This window comes from Papio anubis, chromosome 7 (genome assembly GCF_008728515.1).
Source record: "Papio anubis isolate 15944 chromosome 7, Panubis1.0, whole genome shotgun sequence".
Classification (NCBI taxonomy): domain Eukaryota; kingdom Metazoa; phylum Chordata; class Mammalia; order Primates; family Cercopithecidae; genus Papio; species Papio anubis.
The window spans coordinates 105026582-105045956 of NC_044982.1; the positions used below are offsets into that span (position 1 = coordinate 105026582).

A 19375-nucleotide genomic window follows, 5' to 3' on the forward strand; every position below is an offset into this window, starting at 1 on the left:
TTAAGGTGGGGATGACAGATGACAGATGCAGTGCTAGAACATCATATGTCAGCATAGTTGGATAAATATTTTTCAAACCTTATTCATGGGCTGCTTCAAATCCGGGATTCTCAGGATAACACAAGACAAGAAAGGCAGTGTAATCAAGTCAATGTAGACTGCCTAGCCAGTATTCACTTGAAATTAATGGGAGTGGGCAAAGCTAGAATCATGTCATTAAATGAATGTTATGGAGGCTGAATATTTTGTGTCTTGGGCACTAGGTCACTGGGTCTACTTCAGTATTCATAGGGGAAGACCACAGCCCAGATGATGAAAAGTACATTAACTGAGCTTCTACAGCAGGTCAAGGTGCCCAAGCCTTAGCTGTGATCTCTTACTAGTAGGAATAATCCTATGTGAGACAATTTGTTAGACTGCTAAAGACTACCTCGTTTGCAGGGGGAAAAGGGAATCATGTTCTGGAAATACAGCCCCTGGGCCAGTTCCTACCTCCAACAGTTTTTGTTTTGCTTTGTTTCTGGTTTGTTTTGTTGTTGTTGTTGAGACAGAGTCTCGCTCTATCGCCCAGGCTGGAGTGCAGTGGCGCGATCCCGGCTCCCTGCAGCTTCTGACTCCCGGGTTCAAGCAATTCTCCTGCCTCAGCCTCCCAAGTAGCTGGGATTATAGTCATGTACCACCATGCCCAGCTATTTTTTGTAGTTTTAGTAAAGGCAGGGTTTCACCATGTTGGCCAGGCTGGTCTTGAACTCCTGACCTCAGGTGATCCACCCGCCTTGGCCTCCCAAAGTGCTGGGATTACAGGCGTGAGCCACCATGCCCAGCCCCAAAGTAGTTTTTGATGACAAAGTGTCACCATATCTTCTTTGTTACAAGATACTGCTATGTTTCTCACAGAAAAAAAACTTACTAGGCAAAATGTCCCCACATTTAAAATATCACCATTTAAAATGAAGTAAACATGTTATCATAGTAGAAACTGGTGGTTCCTATCCAGCACCCATTCCTCTCTTCGTACTTTTCCCAATTTTATTCAGGTACCCAACTCTCTCTACTTCTTTGCTTCTGAGTATGCTGACCTCTAGGATGGGCCTTAATTGGCCTGAAATAATTAGGGTAACTCTTTCCTCTATAGTTACTGCTTTAGGGAACTTGTGTTATAGAATGGCATTCCTTGACCATAGGGGCTAGCTTAGAAACTTCATGTGACTTGATTTTGGCTGATATAAGGGAAGGTTGACTGAAAGCTTTTGGAAAATACCAGAGCTCCTTGGAGTGGCCTTTTCTCCTACTGGAGGGGTTGATACATGAATATGAAACCTGGTTGGCCTTTTGTCTACATGAGGCAAGTGGGCCTAAGGATGAAACTGGCACTGCTGAAAAGTGAGGGGAAGGAAAGAAAGCTTTCTTTTTTTTTTTTTTTTTTTAGATGGAGTCTCCCTCTGTAGCCCACGCTGGAGCACAATTGTGCGATCTCAGCTCACTGCAACCTCTGCCTCCCGGGTCCCAGTTCACATGCAATTCTCCTGCCCAGCCTATCGAGTAGCTGGGATTACAAGCATGTGCCACCATGCCCCACTAATTTTTGTATTTGTAGTAGAGAAGGGATTTCACCATGTTGTTCAGGCTGGTCTTGATCTCCTGACCGCGTGATCCGCCCACCCTAGCCTCCCAAAGTGCTGGAATTACAGGCACGAGCCCATGAGCCACCACGCCCTACGGAAAGTTGATCTTTTTTTTTTTTGAGACGGAGTTTCGCTCTTGTTGCCCAGGCTGGAGTGCAATGGCACGATCCCAGCTCACCACAACCTTGACTCCTGGTTTCAAGTGATTCTCCTACCTCAGCCTCCTGAGTTGCTGCGATTACAGGCACGCACCACCACGCCTGGCTAATTTTTTGCATTTTTAGTAGACACGGGGTTTCTCCATGTTGGTCAGGCTGGTCTCAATTCCCGATCTCAGGTGATCCACCCGCCTTGGCCTCCCAAAGTGCTGGGATTACAGGCGTGAGCCACTGTCCGGCCAGGAAAGTTGATCTTTTATGGTATCATTTTATGACATTCTAACAGTGATCCATGTAAAATCCACAAGTAAAAAGGCTTTATGGCACACACTGAAATGGTGTAGAAAGAGTGAGAAAAGCTCTTAAGACCATGTAAAACAGAAGCACATTTGCAGGCAGTGTATGGCACAGTTTAGAAGACAAAGCAGCTGGGCTTAAACCAAGCTCTGCCACTAATGTGCACTGTGATCTCACATAAGCCACCTTTTTCTTGTCCTTGATACCTATTTGGTACAAGTTAAGAGTTGTACTAGATGAGTCGCTTCTCTTTCACTGTCTGGGATTTTTTCTTTTTTTTTTTTTTTTTTTTTTGAGACGGAGTCTCACTCTGTTGCCGAGGCTGGAGTGCAGTGGCACCGTGTCGGCTCACTGCAACTTCCATCTCCTGGGTTCAAGCAATTCTCCTGCCTCAGCCTCCTGAGTAGCTGGGATTACAGGCACCCACCACCACGCCCGGCTAGTTTTTATATTTTTAGTAGAGACGAGATTTTACCATGTTGGCCGGGCTGGTCTCAAACTCCTCACCTCAGGTGATCCACCTGCCTTGGCCTCCCAAAGTGCTGCGATTATAGGAGTGAGCCACCACACAGGCCTGGACTTCTTACATATGAGGTCTTACATATAATCTTATATATAAATATATGTATGTGTATATATATACACATATGCATAAAATTTCTATCTGTCTGTCTATCGAGAGAGACAGAGACAGATACAGTGTCTCACTTTGTTGCCCAGGCTGGTCTCCAACTCCTGGGCTCAAGTGTTCCTCCTGCCTCAACCTCCCAAAGTGCTGGGATTACAGGTGTGAGCCACCATGCCCAGCTACCATCAGGAATTTTTATTATTGGTCTTCCTTGTGGATTTTGTTTTTAATGATTTGGTCCATCAATACATCTTTCTCATGTACTTGCTGGACAAAGCACACAACTGCAAATCAGCTCTTCTGATCAGCAAAGGAAATTAAGTTATTTACCTTAATAAATTACTATAACTTGACCTGAATATGTAAAAATATATTATTAGCTTTTGAAACTTTAATATAGATGTAATTTCTGACAGGCTTTTACAAATACTAAAAATAGCTTCCAAGTCCTCTTTCTTAAGGATCTTTGGAGAGTCATAAAAACTAGTGAACTTGCTAATTGTAAAGTTATTACTGAGGAAGAAGAAAATTCAGTGACTTCTCAAAAATTGTAATTCACATTTAATTACAAGTCATGATTTTTCTTTACTTTTTCCACAAAATGGTCAATAGTCTTTAAAAGATGTAAAAAAAAAAAAAAAAAAAAAAAAATTTTACATTTAAATTAGCATTTTAAAATCTAAGGTAAGACTACAAAGCAGCATAACAGGTTTTCTGTCACTTGTAAACTGGATTAGAAGGCAATCCCCCAAATTCCAGAACCGTTGTAGAGATATGATTTTTAATTTACAATCCAGAAAAACTGCATTCAACAAGGAGTCAAAGGATTTGGGTTCTAGTTGCCAGCCTGCATGGTACAATCTTGAGTAAGTCTCTCAACTTCTGGATATAGGATATCAAAAGCCCCCCGCAACAGAATGAAAGGTGTTAAATCAGGTCATCTTGAATATTCTTTCCAACTCTGTTATTTTACAACGCCATGAAATCAGAGTAACATGTTCCAGGCTGTTTGGGGTTAGGGATTTTAGAACCTGATTCAATGTATAGCACTTTCTAAATTTCTACTTTTTGGAGTCTTATTCGAATATATACCTATATATGTCCCCCATGTTCTTCTATGCATGTAGTATATTTTTCTATTTAACAGTCTCTTTATCATTAGCAATAAAAAAGTTTCTCAAGGATGTATTTTTCATTTCTTTTTTTGGGGGGGAGGGAGTTTCACTCTTGTTGCCCAAGCTGGAGTGCAATGGCGTGATCTCGGCTTACTGCAACCTCTGCCCCCCGGGTTCAAGTAATTCTCCTGCCTCACCCTCCTGAGTAACTGGGATTACAGGCATGCGCCATCACTCCAGCTAATTTTGTATTTTTCCTAGAGATGGGGTTTCACCATGTTGGTCAGGCTGGTCTCGAACTCCTGACCTCAGGTGATCCACCCACCTCGGCCTCCCAAAGTGCTGGGATTACAGGCATGAGCCACTGAGCCCGGCCTCATTTCTTGCTTTTATGTTTTTCTGGCTTCCTTTTTTAATTTCTCCAAGATCTCTTCTGGAGTTGTAGAAGCCAAAAGCTTCACCACCTTTTCACGAGATTTACCACCCTGGACCAAAAGAGAAAAAACATACTTTATTGTTTAGCACATTCTAATGCTATTAGAGATAGCAGACCTTAGTTGTATAATGGGCTCTCCTGATGGCTTAGGTACCACTTTCTCTTGGTTACTTAGGGTCTAATCAAAGACTGTCTCTTAGATTCTTCCTAACATTTGTTACTAAACTTTTGTTAGTACTAACAACTCTCCAGGGTTTTTACCTTCATACATCAATTTCTATAATAAAAGCTGGACATTAAAAACTCAAAAATAGGTTGGGCATGGTGGCTCATGCCTGTAATCCCAGCATTTTGGGAAGCTGGGGCGGGGGGGCGGGGGTGGATCACAAGGTCAGGAGTTCCAGACCAGCCTGACCAACATGATGAAACCCTGTCTCTACTAAAAATACAAAAATTAGCCGGGGGTGGTGGCGTGTGCCTGTAATCCCAGCTACTCAGGAGACTGAGGCAGGAGAATCGCTGGAACCGAGGAGGCAGAGGTTGCAGTGAGCTGAGATCGTGCCACTGCACTCCAGCCTGGGCGAGAGAGCGAGACTCCATCTCAAAAAAAAAAATCTAAAAAATGAATATAGAATCTTTATAATATTCTAGTCTCAAGCAATTCTTTAAGTTAAAAATGAAAATCATCTTTAAAATAAATAAATATTGCAATTTTATAAAAACTTTGTAGTAAAATAATTATAAATATAAACAAATTGGTATTCTCTATGTTGTTAACATTTCTGAAAATTCCAAACAAAAAGCAGCCAGATATTCAAGTGCTACAATTTCACAACCACTTAAAACAACTTTAAAAAGGATTTGTTGGCCGGGTGTGGTGGCTCATGCCTGTAATGCTAGCACTTTGGGAAGCCGAGGCGGGTGGATCACTTAAGGTCAGGAGTTCGAGACCAGCCTGGCCAACATAGCGAAACCCTGTCTCTACTAAAAATACAAAAATTAGCCGACGTGTTGGTGCATGCCTCCAATCCCAGCTACTCGGGAGGCTGAAGCAGGAGAATCACTTGAACCCGGGGGGCAGAGGTTGCAGTAAGCCGAGATTGCGCCATTGCACTCCAGCCTGGGCAACAAGAGTGAAACTCCGTCTCAAAAAAAAAGGATTTGTTTTCAAACACAGCCTTTAAAGAAGATTAAATTTGAGAAGCGGTTTATTTAGATCAATGGAATTTGAACAGGCAGAAGAGTGGGGAATACCTTTCAGGCAAATGTCAGAGCATGAGCACTCAACAAAAATCAGAAATGACCTGCCACAGGTTTGGATTTTTAGGTGCAGTTTGTTAATCAATGACTGTGAATGCCAGCTGGAATCTGGATAGGAGCTATATAGTATAGCACTGGAAAACAAGTAGAGCTTTAAGAAATATAAACATGGCTGGGCCCCACTCCTGCAGATTCTATTTCAAGAAGTCTAGAGTGATACCCAGCGATCTGTATTTAGAAATCATTCCTAGGTGATTTTGATATCCACCCCTAGTACAAAACCATATTAATGACATCATATGAACCTTCTGTCTTCCCAATGAGCTACTCCTAGTGAGCAAGGACAAAGCGGGGGTTTAGCAATACTTGACAGAGTCATTCATGGAGATGACTAACAATAGGAATTGCTTTAGGTTGTTTAGTGTGGTGATGGCTTAAAGGATGAGAGAGGTAAGCAAGATTAATCTGACAGCAGGTTCAGGAATGATTTCAGAAAGGAGAAAATGTTGGCAACAGTGGCAGTGAAGAAGCATAAGCACACAGCGCGACAGTCTCAGTAAGGATTAAGGCAGCAGGCATGAAGGAGACTAAATAAGAAGAATTCACAGATTTCTGCGATTAAGTAAATATAAAAGTTATAAACAACTAGTTTCTCAATTATTTGAAAAAGACAGAAAAATCAGTATTTTACGAATCATTATTAATGTGTAATAATCAAAAATGGCTGGACGTGGTGGTTCACACTTGCAATCCCAGCACTTTGGGAGGCTGAGGTGGGCAGATCAGTTGAGGTCAGGAGTTCGAGACCAGCCTGGTCAACATGGTGAAACCCCGTCTCTACTAAAAATACAAAAATTAGCTGGGTGTGGTGGGGGGCACCTGTAATCCCAGCTACCTGGGAGGCCTGAGGCTGAAGAATCGCTTGAACCCGGGAGGCAGAGGTTGCAGTGAGCCAAGATCACGCCACTGCATTCCAGCTTTGGCAACACAGCGAGACTCCATTTCAAAAAAGAAATAAAATAAGGCCAGGCGCGGTGGCTCACGCCTGTAATCCCAGCACTTTGGGAGACCGGGGCGGGTGAATCACCTCAGGTCAGGCGTTTGAGATCAGCCTGTCCAACATGGTGAAACCCTGTCTCTACTACAAATACAAAAATTAGCTGGGCCTGGTGGTAGGTGCCTGTAATCCCAACTACTCGGGAGGCTGAGGCAGGAGAATCGCTCGAATCTGGGAGTGAGAGGTAGCAGTGCACCAAGATTGCACCACCGCACTCCAGCCTGGAAAACAGAGCAAGACTCCGTCTCAAAAACAAAAACAAAACCAAAACAAAGAAATAAAATAATCAAAGATGCTTAAAAAGAGAGAGACTGCCGGGCATGGTGGCTCATACCTCTAATCCCAGCACTTCGGGAGGAGGAGGCAGGTGGATCACTTGAGGTCAGGAGTTACAAGACCAGCCTGACCAACATGGTGAAACTCTGTCTCTATTAAAAATACAAAAATTAGCCAGGCGTGGTGGCATGCGCCTATAATCCCAGCTACTCAGGAAGCTGAGGCAGGAGAATAGCTTGAACCCAGGAGGTGGAGGTTGCAGTGAGCCAAGATTGTGCCACTGCACTCCAGCCTGGGCGACAGAGCAAGATTTTGTCTCAAAATAAATAAATAAATAAATAAAGAGAGACCTACCTTATCCAAAACCACATCACTCTTCCTGAGTTCTAGGACCTTGGAAAGATACCGACAGAGCTCAGCATTAGCCTCTCCCTCTGATGGAGGTGCTGCGATAGCTACATTTACGGCCTCTGCTGTCAAATCTGGAATGAAAACAGTATGGACTTTATCCTTAAGGAGTTCTTTTTCTTCATGAAGCAAGGACATTTTGTAAAAGAATTTTTGCATTTGCCTGGCACATAAATTTTCAATTAAAAACTGTTGAATGAAGAAATGAATTATTAATCACATTTAAGGGAACATGAACATGATAAAAATGGCCCTACCATTACAGGAAATAAATCCAGAGAAGAAAACAGTTATTAACTCAATCTTGCTGACCAAGATGGGCTTACAGAGCCCTGGGGAGTATCCTGGATTTAGGCAACTGGAAATAGACCTTGGTATGTGAAAAGCCCCAGGCAGGGAGTCATAGATGGCCTTCAGCCTCATCAATGTCACTGAGGAAGTGCATGGACAGGGCAGCTTACTAGATTGTATATAGTTGTGCAGGGTTTCCTCATCAGGAAAATGAGAGCCCTGGACTAGGTTCACCTCTTATGTGACATATATCCTGAGTGTTTTTAAAATTTAATAATGTTTACTTAACAAATAATTACAGAGCACTTACTATACTCTAATTTTAAGCACACACAAATGTGTTAAAGGCTTTACAAATACTAACTTCTTTAATCCTTATAATGACTTTATGAAGATATTAATACCATTATTATCTCCATTTTACAAATGAGCCATGGCACCCAGCCTCCCATTTTAGATCTAATGAAACATAATACTCCAACAGTAGATAATGTTCACACCCACTACTTAGAAAATGCTGGCCAAGGAGGGTATGGCTAAGTTAACCTGGTCATCAGCATAAACCAGGTCTAGCACACCAATTTTGTGGTCTTCCTTTCAAAATCTAAAAATGGTTTGAAATACAGAGCTTTAGAGGTGCAAAAGACCTTCAAAATAATTTAGAGCAACGGTTTTCCAACTTTTTTCTCCTTTAGAAACCCTTTCCCCCAGTTTTCTCTAGAATCCCAATATTTAAAACAAATGTAAATATAGCTAGTCAGCAGCCCTGTCTGCCTGGCCTCCCCCTTGCCCAAAGCTGATTCCTGAGGCACCTCCAGCACTCCAGAGAATAGCCTGAAGGCCTCTTAGTCTAATGATCTCATCTGACAGATGAAAAAACTGGGCTCACGAATGTTTTATACTGTTTTGATTTAAAACAAGTTCGCACAGGAACTGATCATGGGTCTCAGATCTCAAGTTTTCTCCCTCTCCTTAGGCCAGTGATCGTTAAACTACACTAAAATGTCTCTTCTTTCTCTGGCCAATGTCTCCAGTTTTGGAACAGGACAAACTAAGAATAATCTAGACTATGCACAAGTTTCCATACCTGTCCTTTCTAAAATACCGTATTTTTAAAAAGGAAAATATACAATGGTTTTCATGTAACTTGGCATGATTTAAAGATATATTCACTTTCAGACACCTTTACATTAGAATCTAGAATTTTAAAATGGAGAAGCCTCTAACTGCAGATGTGAAAAATGAACTGTCACAGAATAAGCTTTCAGCTAACCAAAGCAAAGGGAGGCTGTAGGAGACACCTGATTCACACCTGATCCCACCCCAGTGTCCAGGTATACCTGTTACAGCATTTTGTTTGGAGCCAGGTTTTGCATGGATGGTTATGGTGACACAACCTTTAGGATCAACTGCCACAGGACCTAAGGGAGGAAATGGTCTCTCTGGTTCCTTGCTCTGGCTTTTCCCCTAAAATGACAACCACGCAACTTTACAGGTTACAAAATACTTTCCCACACATTTAATTTGATTCTTCCACTACCCCCTTTCACCCTTAACAGACAAATTAGGTTAATCAGTGGTGTCCTGGGACTTCTGGCCACCTAGAACGCTTTTCCCACAACCTTCAAGGCTCTACTCAATTTTCCCACAAAGCGTTCCCATCAACCCAAGAGTGTTTTTTCCTCCCTTGCAAGAAAACTTAACTCTGGCTTCTAAACTTTAATGCTTGTTCCTCCCTCTGCTTTATATTTCCAGTTCCTTGGGGGCATGGTCCATTTATTATTCATCATTGTATCTCATGCAGTCGGAGCTAATAAATGTTGGTGAAAATGTGTGTGTGTGCGTGTTGGGGGAAAGGGAGAAAAAAACAACAGTGCTTGATATTTAAAGGCCTGTTATGCGATAGGGGCTGTGCTAGGAACTTTCCTTCAACAAATATGTAGGCAATGGATATGTAAAGATGAAAAGGTACATGGTCCTTGCTCTCAAGGAGCTCGGACTACTGCGAGAGAGAAAGAACATACAAAATAATAATACACTGTGCTAAGGGCACCGATGAGATAGGCACAGAACATTACCCCACAGGCAGCTCAGCATTGGGGCACAGGTGGATGCTGCCAGCAAGAGGCAATGCTTGAGCTGAGTCTGAGAAACGGACTGGGTTGGCCATACAAAGATGGTGGAAATGGGAGTGATGTATTCTTGACAGAAGGGGTGCGATCAGCCAAGGTAAGGGAGGAGAAAGCAGAATACAGCCTCCTGGGGAAGCGCAGGCGTCATGCCGCTGCTGGAACATGAATTGCTGGACTGGGAGTGCGGGGAGGAGGCCAGAGGTCAGCACACGCAGCCCAAGGAAAGCTCGGCTGCCGCCGGGCCCAGCGCTCAGAAGTCACCGGGTGGACGGCGGCGCAGCCTACTGAGGCGGGGTGACAGCAGCAGGAGCCGTAGCTCTGGGGGTGGCAGCGGCTGTCTTGAGCCCCGGAACTGAAAGACAGCAAGCCGCTGGCAGTGCCTCCACTCATCCTCGGGCCCCGCTTCTCCCGCGCTCCTCAATGAGTAGCCCTAAGGCCCACCCCTCTGCTTCCAAGGGACCTGCTACTGGCCTTGGTCGTCGCACCAGCCTTCTTAGGCATCTCAGCGCGAAGAGGAAGCCGAGCTGAGCCCCGAGTATTGGGTGTTGACCGGAGCCGGCTCAGCACGCTGCGGAACCGCAGCATCCCCGCCTGCGTAGGCGCCGGAAGAGCCCTCTGCGCTTGCGCAGATAGCTGGCAGGAGCGGCCTCAGCGACCAGCGCCCAGCGCCCAGCGCATCAGCTCTGGCCCGACGGCGACACCTTAAGGCCGGCGGAAGCGAGCCTCGTGCCCCCAGAACATGCGCAAGCCTCTTTTGTTCTGGAACTGGCCTCAGGAAGTGCAACTGCGGAGCCGGGGCCTCACCGTGTCATGGCCCACCCCCTCAGCTGATGGGAAGGTGTGTCACCTCTGGTGTTCTTTCCTAATCAGGGAAAGAAAGGTATTGTCCCTTCTCAGAATTGGAGAGCGCGGCAAGGAGTGCACAGGGCCAGGTGTCTTCTCGCTCCCGTAGCCAAGCCACAGGCAGCAGAGTCCCACGCTGCTGCCTGTGGCCATCAAGTCGATATAGAGCCTCGTGCCAGCTTGGCCCTTGTGAATCTTCCACGTATCGATGGCTCACCTACCTTGTGCCAGGCGCAGCGGATCCCACAATGTAAAAGAAAAGGAAATACACTGCGACATGTGATATGGCGAGACATGAAACAAATCAGCAGAGGCAAGATCATGGAGTCACTGAAGGCTTTCAAGCAAGGGATTAGCAGTCCAATTTGTTGTTTTAGAAAGACACCAGCTGCACTGTGGCCGACAGAGGAAAAGCCAGAAATAGGGAGATCCGCCCCCTAAATGGGAGAGGGTGGCCTGAACTAGAGTAACCGCAGGGAGGGTGGAGCGCTGATCATTTCAAGGATCTTCAGGAACTGGAATCATCAGAACTTGGGAATGACTGCATGTGCGAATAAGGGGGAAGAGTCAAGGAAATGCCCAAGTTTGAGGTCCAAGGAACAGGTCTGGGAGTCCGAGATGAGGAGTTCAGCTTTGTACATAATGAGTTTGAGATGCCCGCGAGACATCCAAGTACAAGTATTAAAGGGGTAACTGAATATATGTAACTGAAAGTTTGTGAAATCAAGGCTGGCGATAGAGATTCTGGAATCTTCTGAAAGCAGATGGCAATTGAAGCTATGGAAATGGATGAGAGTGTGTGTAAAGAGCACGAGGGCTCAGGATAGAACAGCAAGGGCAGGTAGAGAAGTCATTGACCAGGTAAGAGTACAGTGCAACGGCAACTAAGGAAACGCGCTTCAAGAGGGAATATCAACAGTGATGAATGCTCCAGAGAGAGCATGTCACATGTAACGACTGAGAAGTGGCCACAAGATTTAGAAATCAGGTCAGTGTTGGTGACCTGGGCTAGAGCAGTTTCAGTGGAGAGAAGGAAATGGAGATAATTGTAGAGAATAATCCAGCGACTTCACTGTGAAGGAGCAATTGGTATCTGAAGGGGCACATGACATTCAGATACTTATTTTTACCATATTTGAAGATTGGTAGGAAAGAGCAAGGAGAGGAGAGGTTACAGCAGAGGGCGGTTCCTGAAGAGGTAGGATCTGAGCTCAAGTAGAGACTGACTTCACTACAGGAGGTCTTAGACACTCCCTCTTTCCTAAGGGAAAGCTTAGATGGACATGTAGCTATGTTTATAGGTTTGGTGATGGGAGGTGGAATTTCTTTCATTAACTAAGGGCGGGGAAGGTGTTGAAGGTGTGAGCAAAGTGGAACAGCTTTACATTGGGACACTCGAGACTGGCAAAGGGCTGACTATTGCAACTCACTCAGCAGTAGACAGTTAAGGAAGACCATGAACTCCTCATGATCCCAATTTATAGTTACATTATTTTATTTTATTTATTTTTGAGAAAGAGTCAGGGGGATGGGAAAAGCCTGTCGCCCAGGTTGGAGTGCAGTGGCAGGATCTCGGCTCACTGCAACCTCCGCCTCCTGAGTTCAAGCAATTCTCCCTGCCTCAGCCTCCAGAGTAGGGGACTATAGGCGCACGCAACCACGCCCATTTTTTTTGTTTTTAGTAGAGACAGGCGTTTCGCCATTTTGCTCAGGCTGGTCTCGAACTCCTGAGCTCAGGCAATCCACCCGCTTTGGCCTCCCAAAGTGCTAGGATTACAGGTGTGAGCTAGCGCCTGGCCTATAGTTACATTACTTTAAATGCCTGGATTAACTAGCTAAGAAGTTTTTTTTTTGTTTTTTTTTTGTTTTTTTTTTAATTAAAATTTCTTTTTTTGGCCCCAGTGCTACTACCAAAGGAGTCAGGAAGTTGAAGGTAAGGCAGACAACTGGATTGATTTAGGTATATATAAGTGTGTTGAAGGTTATTGATGAAATTGTTAAAGTGATTAAAGACCAAAGGTGGAGAGGGGTTGAGGGAGACCAAAAATAGAGTCTAACTGGGTAGAGAAGGAAGGAGAAAAGAATAGAGAGGACAAGGGGCTGCAGTCTTCAGGTTCAGTAACGGGTGTAACTGGAATGTGAGAGCTGGAAGAAACACCAAATGTTGTGGCCAAAGAGTGGGCTGTCTGAATTTACTATTTCAGATGTAGAGCAGTTCCACATCATGATAGGGTATACGGTGTGGCCATGATAAGGAATGGTGAAGTTTGCTTGAGGTAAAGAAGAAACTGGAAACCTAGGTGTGGCTGGGTTGTCCACATGGCCACTGAGGCCATGCAGTATAAAGGCTTGAGCAGAAGAAAGTGAGCCAGGTGTTAAACCAAAACTGTATTTCCCTTCTTTGAAATCAGTTAAGAATTGAGGCACAAAAGCAAAACCAGCATTATATAGCAGTCATTTGTAGAATCTGCTTTGGGTGAAGTCACGTCAGCCTCAATTAGAGATTTGGCAGTTGTCATGGAAATAAAGGGGACATCTGTGAAGGTGAGTTATGATGGCATCTGGCTAGATGGGTGAAGAGAGCGAAGAGGTGCCTTGCAGCGAACCATTCAGCCTTTCCCACACGTGAGTCAGGAGTAGGCGGTATGAGGACTTCATCGCACCAGCAAGGAGGAGAAAAGCCATCCACCCCATGTCCACCTGACTTGTTGCTCCTGCCCACATCCCTGCCTCTTGAAGGGAGAGAGAGGCAGAGTGGGAAGACATACTGCCTAACGGTGAGGGAAAATACAGAGACTGATTCAAATGGCAGGAAACCCCTTGTAAATGTTTGTGGTGGTTCACATTTTATTGAGACAGGATCTTGCCATGTTGCTCAGGCTGGTCTCATGCTCTTGGATTCAAGCAACGCTCCTGCCTCAGCTTCCTCAGTAGCTGCATAACTACAGGACTCACTTTATCGTGTTTTAAATAGAGTACCACTTAAAAACTCGCAATGGAGAAACAGGAAAAGGGATTTTTAAAAGCATATAAACTAGGTGTATGTGAATAAATACACCGTGCAGCTCTGGGGCTGGCTGTTGGGGCTGGGACTGCAAAGGTACCATCCTTCTTGTGAAGGATGTGTTTTTTCTAATTGGGGGACAATTCCAGGTCTTGAATCTGGATGACTAGAACAGCAAGTAATACTAAAGTGGTTTGAAGAAGCACTAAAAAGTGGGACGTTTTAAACACATTGCATGTAACATATCCCATTGAAGACCTTGCTCTCTTTAATGTCTTACAAGTTTATTCCCACGTTAAAAATAATTTTAAAAGGCCAGGCGCAGTGACTCACACCTGTAATCCCAGCACTTTGGGAGGCCGAGGCGGGCGGATCACGAGGTCAGCAGATCGAGACCATCCTGGCTAACATGGTGAAACCCCGTCTCTACTAAAAATACAAAAAACTAGCCGGGCATGGTGGCGGGCACCTGTAGTCCCAGCTACTCAGGAGGCTGGGGCAGGAGAATGACGTAAACCCCGGAGGCGGAGCTTGCAGTGAGCCGAGATTGCGCCACTGCACTCCAGCCTGGCGACAGAGTGAAACTCCGTCTCCAAAAAAAAAAAATAATTAAAAAAAAACCAAAACAAAACTATAGGTACTACTGTCAACACTCTGATAAGGCAAGGAATCTCAATTTGTTGGGTAGATACTGGAATATCACACTTTCTTAAAACAGAAAGTATATTTTATAGTAGATAGTCAAGTATCTTTTTGGGTCTCACTGCAAAGTTTGAGAATGGTGACATGTTATTTTTGAACCCTGCAAAATATTTTCTCAACTCTGTAAATGGGTTTAAATTCCACCTCCCACCACTTGATAAACTTTTTTTTTCCTGCCCCGACAGGGTCTTGCTTTATCACCCAGGCTGAAGTGCAGTGGTGCTATGATAATTCACTGTAATCTTGGACCCCTGGGCTCAACCAATCCTCCCCTCAACCTCCCAAGCAGCTACAACTATAGGCACGTGCCACCACAACCCAGCTAATTTTATTTTTCAGAGACAGGGTCTATGTTGCCCAGGCTGGTCTTGAACTCGTGGCCTCAAGTGATCCTTCTGTCTCAGCCTCTGAAAGTGCTGGGATTACAGGTGTGAGCCACCATGCCCAGCCTAGCTGACCTTTTAATTTGCCCGTGAAATGGGTACTTACCTCATACTGATGCTGTGAGAAACAAATAAGAATGTAGTCAAGTACTTATTGCAGAGCCTAGTACATAGTAGTCACTTGGGTAGTTATTATTAATAAACAGCTGTAAGATGATAGTCACACTCTAACAGTAAGATTATTTATTGGATTCTCCCACATTCATCCTCCACCTCCTGAGATTAGAACAGGGGAGAAAAACCTGAGACCACAAGAAGTGATCAAGAAACAAAAGGCAGCGGCAGTTATCGCTGCAGTTCCTATGAACTGCTTTAAGTCAGCAGTGAGGTATTTGTATTTTGTGTTGCATTACTCCCATAAAGTTAAACTCAATTAACCAGAACCTCTGTTCCAAAATGGTGTTTATAGCCAGGCGTGGTGGCTCACGCCCGTAATCCCAGCACTCTGAGAGGCCAAGGCAGCTGAGGTCAGTTCGAGACCAGCCTGGCCAACATAGTGAAGCTCCGTCCCTACTAAAAATACAAAAGTTAACTGGGCATGGTGGTGGGCGCCTATAATCCTAGCTACTCTGGAGGCTGAGGCCGCAGAATTTCTTGAATCCAGGAGGTGGAAGATGCAGTGAGCTGAGATCACACCACTGCCCTCCAGCCTTGGCAACAGAGCGAGACTCCATCTCAAAAAACAAACAAACAAAAAATCAAAATGCTGTTTATATTCACTTTTAGAAGAAAAAGCAAATGACAAAAAAGGGTTACATATATATATTTATTTTTAAAAATTCCAGGGGATGTCCCAAAGTTAGTAAACAGTTCTGTTTCTTGTCCTTTCTATGGCTGATGCGGTTTCAATTGTTCAGTTCAACAGAAAGGTCATTTGAAAGGTCTCCACCGTCAAGAAACACTTACTCATCTCTGGCATATCATATTTTTTAAGGCAGAAGTATTTTGTATAATGGTTACTACAGAGTGTTTACTGGTTAATTTTTAGTTAACCAGAACCACACATCCCATAGATATTCCATTTAACTGAGGTTTATATCCATAAGAGCATTACCACAGAAAAATTTCCCTTTAGCAATTTCAGGAGACCTCAGCCACCAATATACCTACCTTCTTGACAATATAAAGTGAAATATTGCTTTGGATGAAAAATTTTTATATATTATTTAGAAAAAATTAAATTGATACTTAAAAGAATTTTGATTTTTAATCACCTTCTACAACGATTTGATATACCTTAAACTCCACTTACATTTTTTATAAGAGAATCACTTTCAAGGGAAAAAATGAATCTTACTACATTTTAAAAATCTGCTTTATAAAAAAGCGTATATATGTCAATCTGCCAGATATACTTCCTATCCCCAACACAGCTGTAACAGTGACTAATAGGGTCATGACCATGAAGCAAATTTTACTTTCTAGATAGAAATGTGTAGGTGGCAGAAAGTGTATTTTTCAGCAGGAGTGATTCTGTTGGATCTCTTTACAATATCAGAGCAGTTGTTAGAAATGTTAGTATTTTATTCGGTTTCTTGCTGTGCAGGATTTTCACAATGTTGAAGTGATGTCTGTTCACCCAGTCGTCATCACCGTCATCGTCTCAGTCTTGGGAGCCATCAGCAGTGTCCCCCACACAGGAAGACAGGTATAGTGGTGCAGTTTAGTGACAGAGAATCCAGTCTTAGATCCTGTTTATATCACATTTTTGTGAATTTACACAAAATTCCATTTATAGCTTTAAAACTGTACTACATAACACATTACTACTACAAAATATCCTTCTCTGTAAATGCACTGAAAATTTTCTTGGGCATTTTATTAGGCCTTTTTTTAGCATTATTACAAATGCTAACAACTAGATAGTTCAAACCCCCAAATATAAAGTCAGCTTCTTAATTTTCTGAAATTTAGTTAATACGAATTCTGTAGGAATACTGACCCATCTCTTTTCATCCAACCTTCAAAACAGTTAATTAAGCCTATTTGCCCATCTCAATTAACCTTCAAAATAGTTAAAAACAAACCCAAACTAGCTATATATAACAAGAATCTTTCAATTTCCAAACTATTGAAAGACCCTAAGTCAGCCAATCTATGAAATTATACAAGATGAAGCTGAAAAGGCTGTGCTTTTTTTTTAACCATTAAACCCAGTTCTTTTCTCCTAAAGTTGTAAGAAAATGGAAAATCTGTTTTTAAATCATGCAAAGATTTAAATAAACATTTTTCTATCTCCTCTAAGAAACTGTTTCTTATCTTACGATTATAAATATTCATAACACTCAAACTACTTTTTTGTGGCCATTTATGTTTTTGACACTAGATTGTATGGTACTATTTTGCCAAGATGTAGTATAATGCTAAATTATGTATAAAATATGATTTCTGGAATTTGTCCATCTTCTATTGAAGTGCCATTATTATTGCCTGGGGAACTAAAAAAGAAAAAAACAGTCTTGCTTGCAGCAGGTGTCTCATGCACTACTTTCTTCAATCCTTTTGTGCCATAGTGGGAATCTGGACCCTAAATGAGAACAAAAGGTTCCTTAGTAATTTTCATTTAATAAGCACTCAGTTTAATGTGGTGTTTTAATTAATGTTCTATTACATTACACTATCACTCCTATATAAAATTTTATGATATCATTTAGAAAAAAATGAAGTTTTTACCAAAAAACTAATTAATGAATAAAAATACTGAATGTAGAGCCCAGCTATTAGAGAATAGTGAAAAAATTTTTTAAAAATTACTTTTATTTTCTGCCAAACATTCAACTGCTTACTGAAACAAAGGGCTACTTCTTAGGAAGACCTACTTCCTTTAGAACAGAGCTGTGGGGAGAAGCACTTCTTTTCAGAAGGCAGTGGAATATTTTAGGTACCAGCTTCTTTTCCCCGCTCTTTATAAATGGCTCAGCTGTCAGTGACTCCCAGCTTCTAAAACACACTTTCTGCAACATTCAAGAGGAAACCATCTGGAACATCGTGCATGATTCTTACTTTGAGTGTTGCACATGCCGTGTAGCACACATTGGGCAGGATCTCTATGGGTTCCTTGAACATGACCCTGAACGTGTTAGCCGTCCCATCACAACTAAAGCCAGTATCATTCTGTCCCAGCGTTTGTTTTTTCTCATATTCAATGATCTGTAATTTTTAAGAGACAAGTTACATTTAAGTTAAACCAAATGAAGCAAACTACAGAATAATATGAAGCCCTTAGGCATCTGTGTGTGTGTGTGTGTGTGTGTGTGTGTGTTTTAAACAGACTCTCACTCTGTTGCCCGGTCTGGAGTGCAGTGGTGGGATCTCAGCTCACTGAAACCTCCACTTTCCAGGTTGAAGCAATTTTCGTGCCTCAGCCTCCTGAGTAGCTGGGATTACAGGTGTGCACCACCACACCTGGCTAATTTTTTTGTATTTTTAGTAGAGACAGGGTTTCACCATGTTGGCCAGTCTGGTCTCCAACTCCTGGTCTCAAGTGATCTGCCCACCTCAGCCTCCCAAAGTGCTGGAATTACAGTCTTGAGCCACTGCACCCAGCCCTAATTTTTCTTTTTTTTTTTTTTTTTTTTTGAGACAGAGTCTCGCTTAGTCGCCCAGGCTGGAGTGCAGTGGCGCGATCTCGGCTCACTGCAAGCTCCGCCTCCCGGGTTCACGCCATTCTCCTGCCTCAGCCTCCCGAGTAGCTGGGACTACAGGCGCCCGCCGCCTCGCCCGGCTAATTTTTTGCATTTTTAGTAGAGACGGGGTTTCACCATGTTAGCCAGGATGGTCTCGATCTGCTGACCTCGTGATCCGCCCGCCTCGGCCTCCCAAAGTGCTGGGATTACAGGCGTGAGCCACCGCGCCCGGCCAATTTTTCACTTTTTTTCTGTGGCAATGGGATCATGTTCTGTTGCCCAGACGGTTTCTATTATTTTACTCATAGTATTTATACTTCATCTTTTTTTCTTAAATTATATTTTATGTTCTAGGGTACATATGCACAACGTGCAGGTTTGTTACGTATGAATACATGTGCCATGTTGGTGTGCTGCACCCATTAACTCGTCATTTACATTAGGTATATCTCCTAATGCTATCCCTCCCCCCTCACCCCACAACAGGCCCTGGGGTGTGATGTTCCCCTTCCTGTGTCCAAGTGTTCTCATTGTTCAATTCCCACCTATGAGTGAGAACATGCGGTGTTTGGTTTTCTGTTCTTGCGATAGTTTGCTGAGAATGATGGTTTCCAGCTGCATCCATGTCCCTACAAAGGACATGAACTCATCATTTTTTATGCTGCATAGTATTCCATGGTGTATATGTGCCTCTTAATCCAGTCTGTCATTGATGGACATCTGGGTTGGTTCCAAGTCTTTGCTATTGTGAACAGTGCCACAATAAACATATGTGTGCATGTGTCTTTATAGCAGCATGATTTATAATGCTTTCGGTATATACCCAGTAATGGGATGGCTGGTACACTTCGTCATTTTAATGTACCTATAATCCTGATGCCCTCCCTCAGTTTGTACACAAGGAGTCTGGTGTCTTCTTTTTTTTTTTTTTTTAAAGACGGAGTGTCACTCTGTAGCCCAGGCTGGAAGGCAGTGGCGTGATCTTGGCTCACTGCAATGTCTGCCTCCCAGGTCCCGGTTCAAGCAGTTCTCCTGTCTGAGCCTCCCAAGTAGCTGGGATTACAGGCATGCACC

At 43.3% G+C, this 19375-nt stretch overlaps 2 protein-coding genes across 7 annotated transcripts in view; both read right to left on the minus strand.

Annotated features, from left to right (window-relative positions):
- Positions 1 to 10295, minus strand: part of C7H15orf40 (chromosome 7 C15orf40 homolog) — a 58550-nt gene extending 48255 nt beyond the window's left edge. For 2 of the 5 annotated variants that reach the window (XM_009210811.3, XM_009210813.3), the window contains exons 1-3: positions 10155 to 10294; positions 8892 to 9018; positions 7207 to 7334 (exon numbers count right to left, since the gene is read on the minus strand). In XM_009210811.3, the coding sequence (XP_009209075.1) occupies positions 7207 to 7334; positions 8892 to 9018; positions 10155 to 10268 (369 nt within the window). In that variant the 5' untranslated portion in view covers positions 10269 to 10294. Of the gene's footprint in view, positions 1 to 1922; positions 2114 to 3246; positions 4309 to 7062; positions 7335 to 8891; positions 9019 to 10154 lie in introns of those variants that run through there. The other 3 variants (XM_009210812.4, XM_003901323.4, XM_009210809.3) reach the window with 3 other exon arrangements.
- Positions 10296 to 15424: 5129 nt separating this feature from the next.
- Positions 15425 to 19375, minus strand: part of BTBD1 (BTB domain containing 1) — a 56009-nt gene continuing 52058 nt past the window's right edge. The window contains exons 7-8 of one of the 2 annotated variants that reach the window (XM_003901317.3): positions 17679 to 17825; positions 15425 to 17202 (exon numbers count right to left, since the gene is read on the minus strand). In XM_003901317.3, coding sequence (XP_003901366.1) covers positions 17044 to 17202; positions 17679 to 17825 — 306 coding nt within the window. In that variant the 3' untranslated portion in view covers positions 15425 to 17043. Of the gene's footprint in view, positions 17203 to 17678; positions 17826 to 19375 lie in introns of those variants that run through there. The other variant, XM_009210801.1, reaches the window with a different exon arrangement.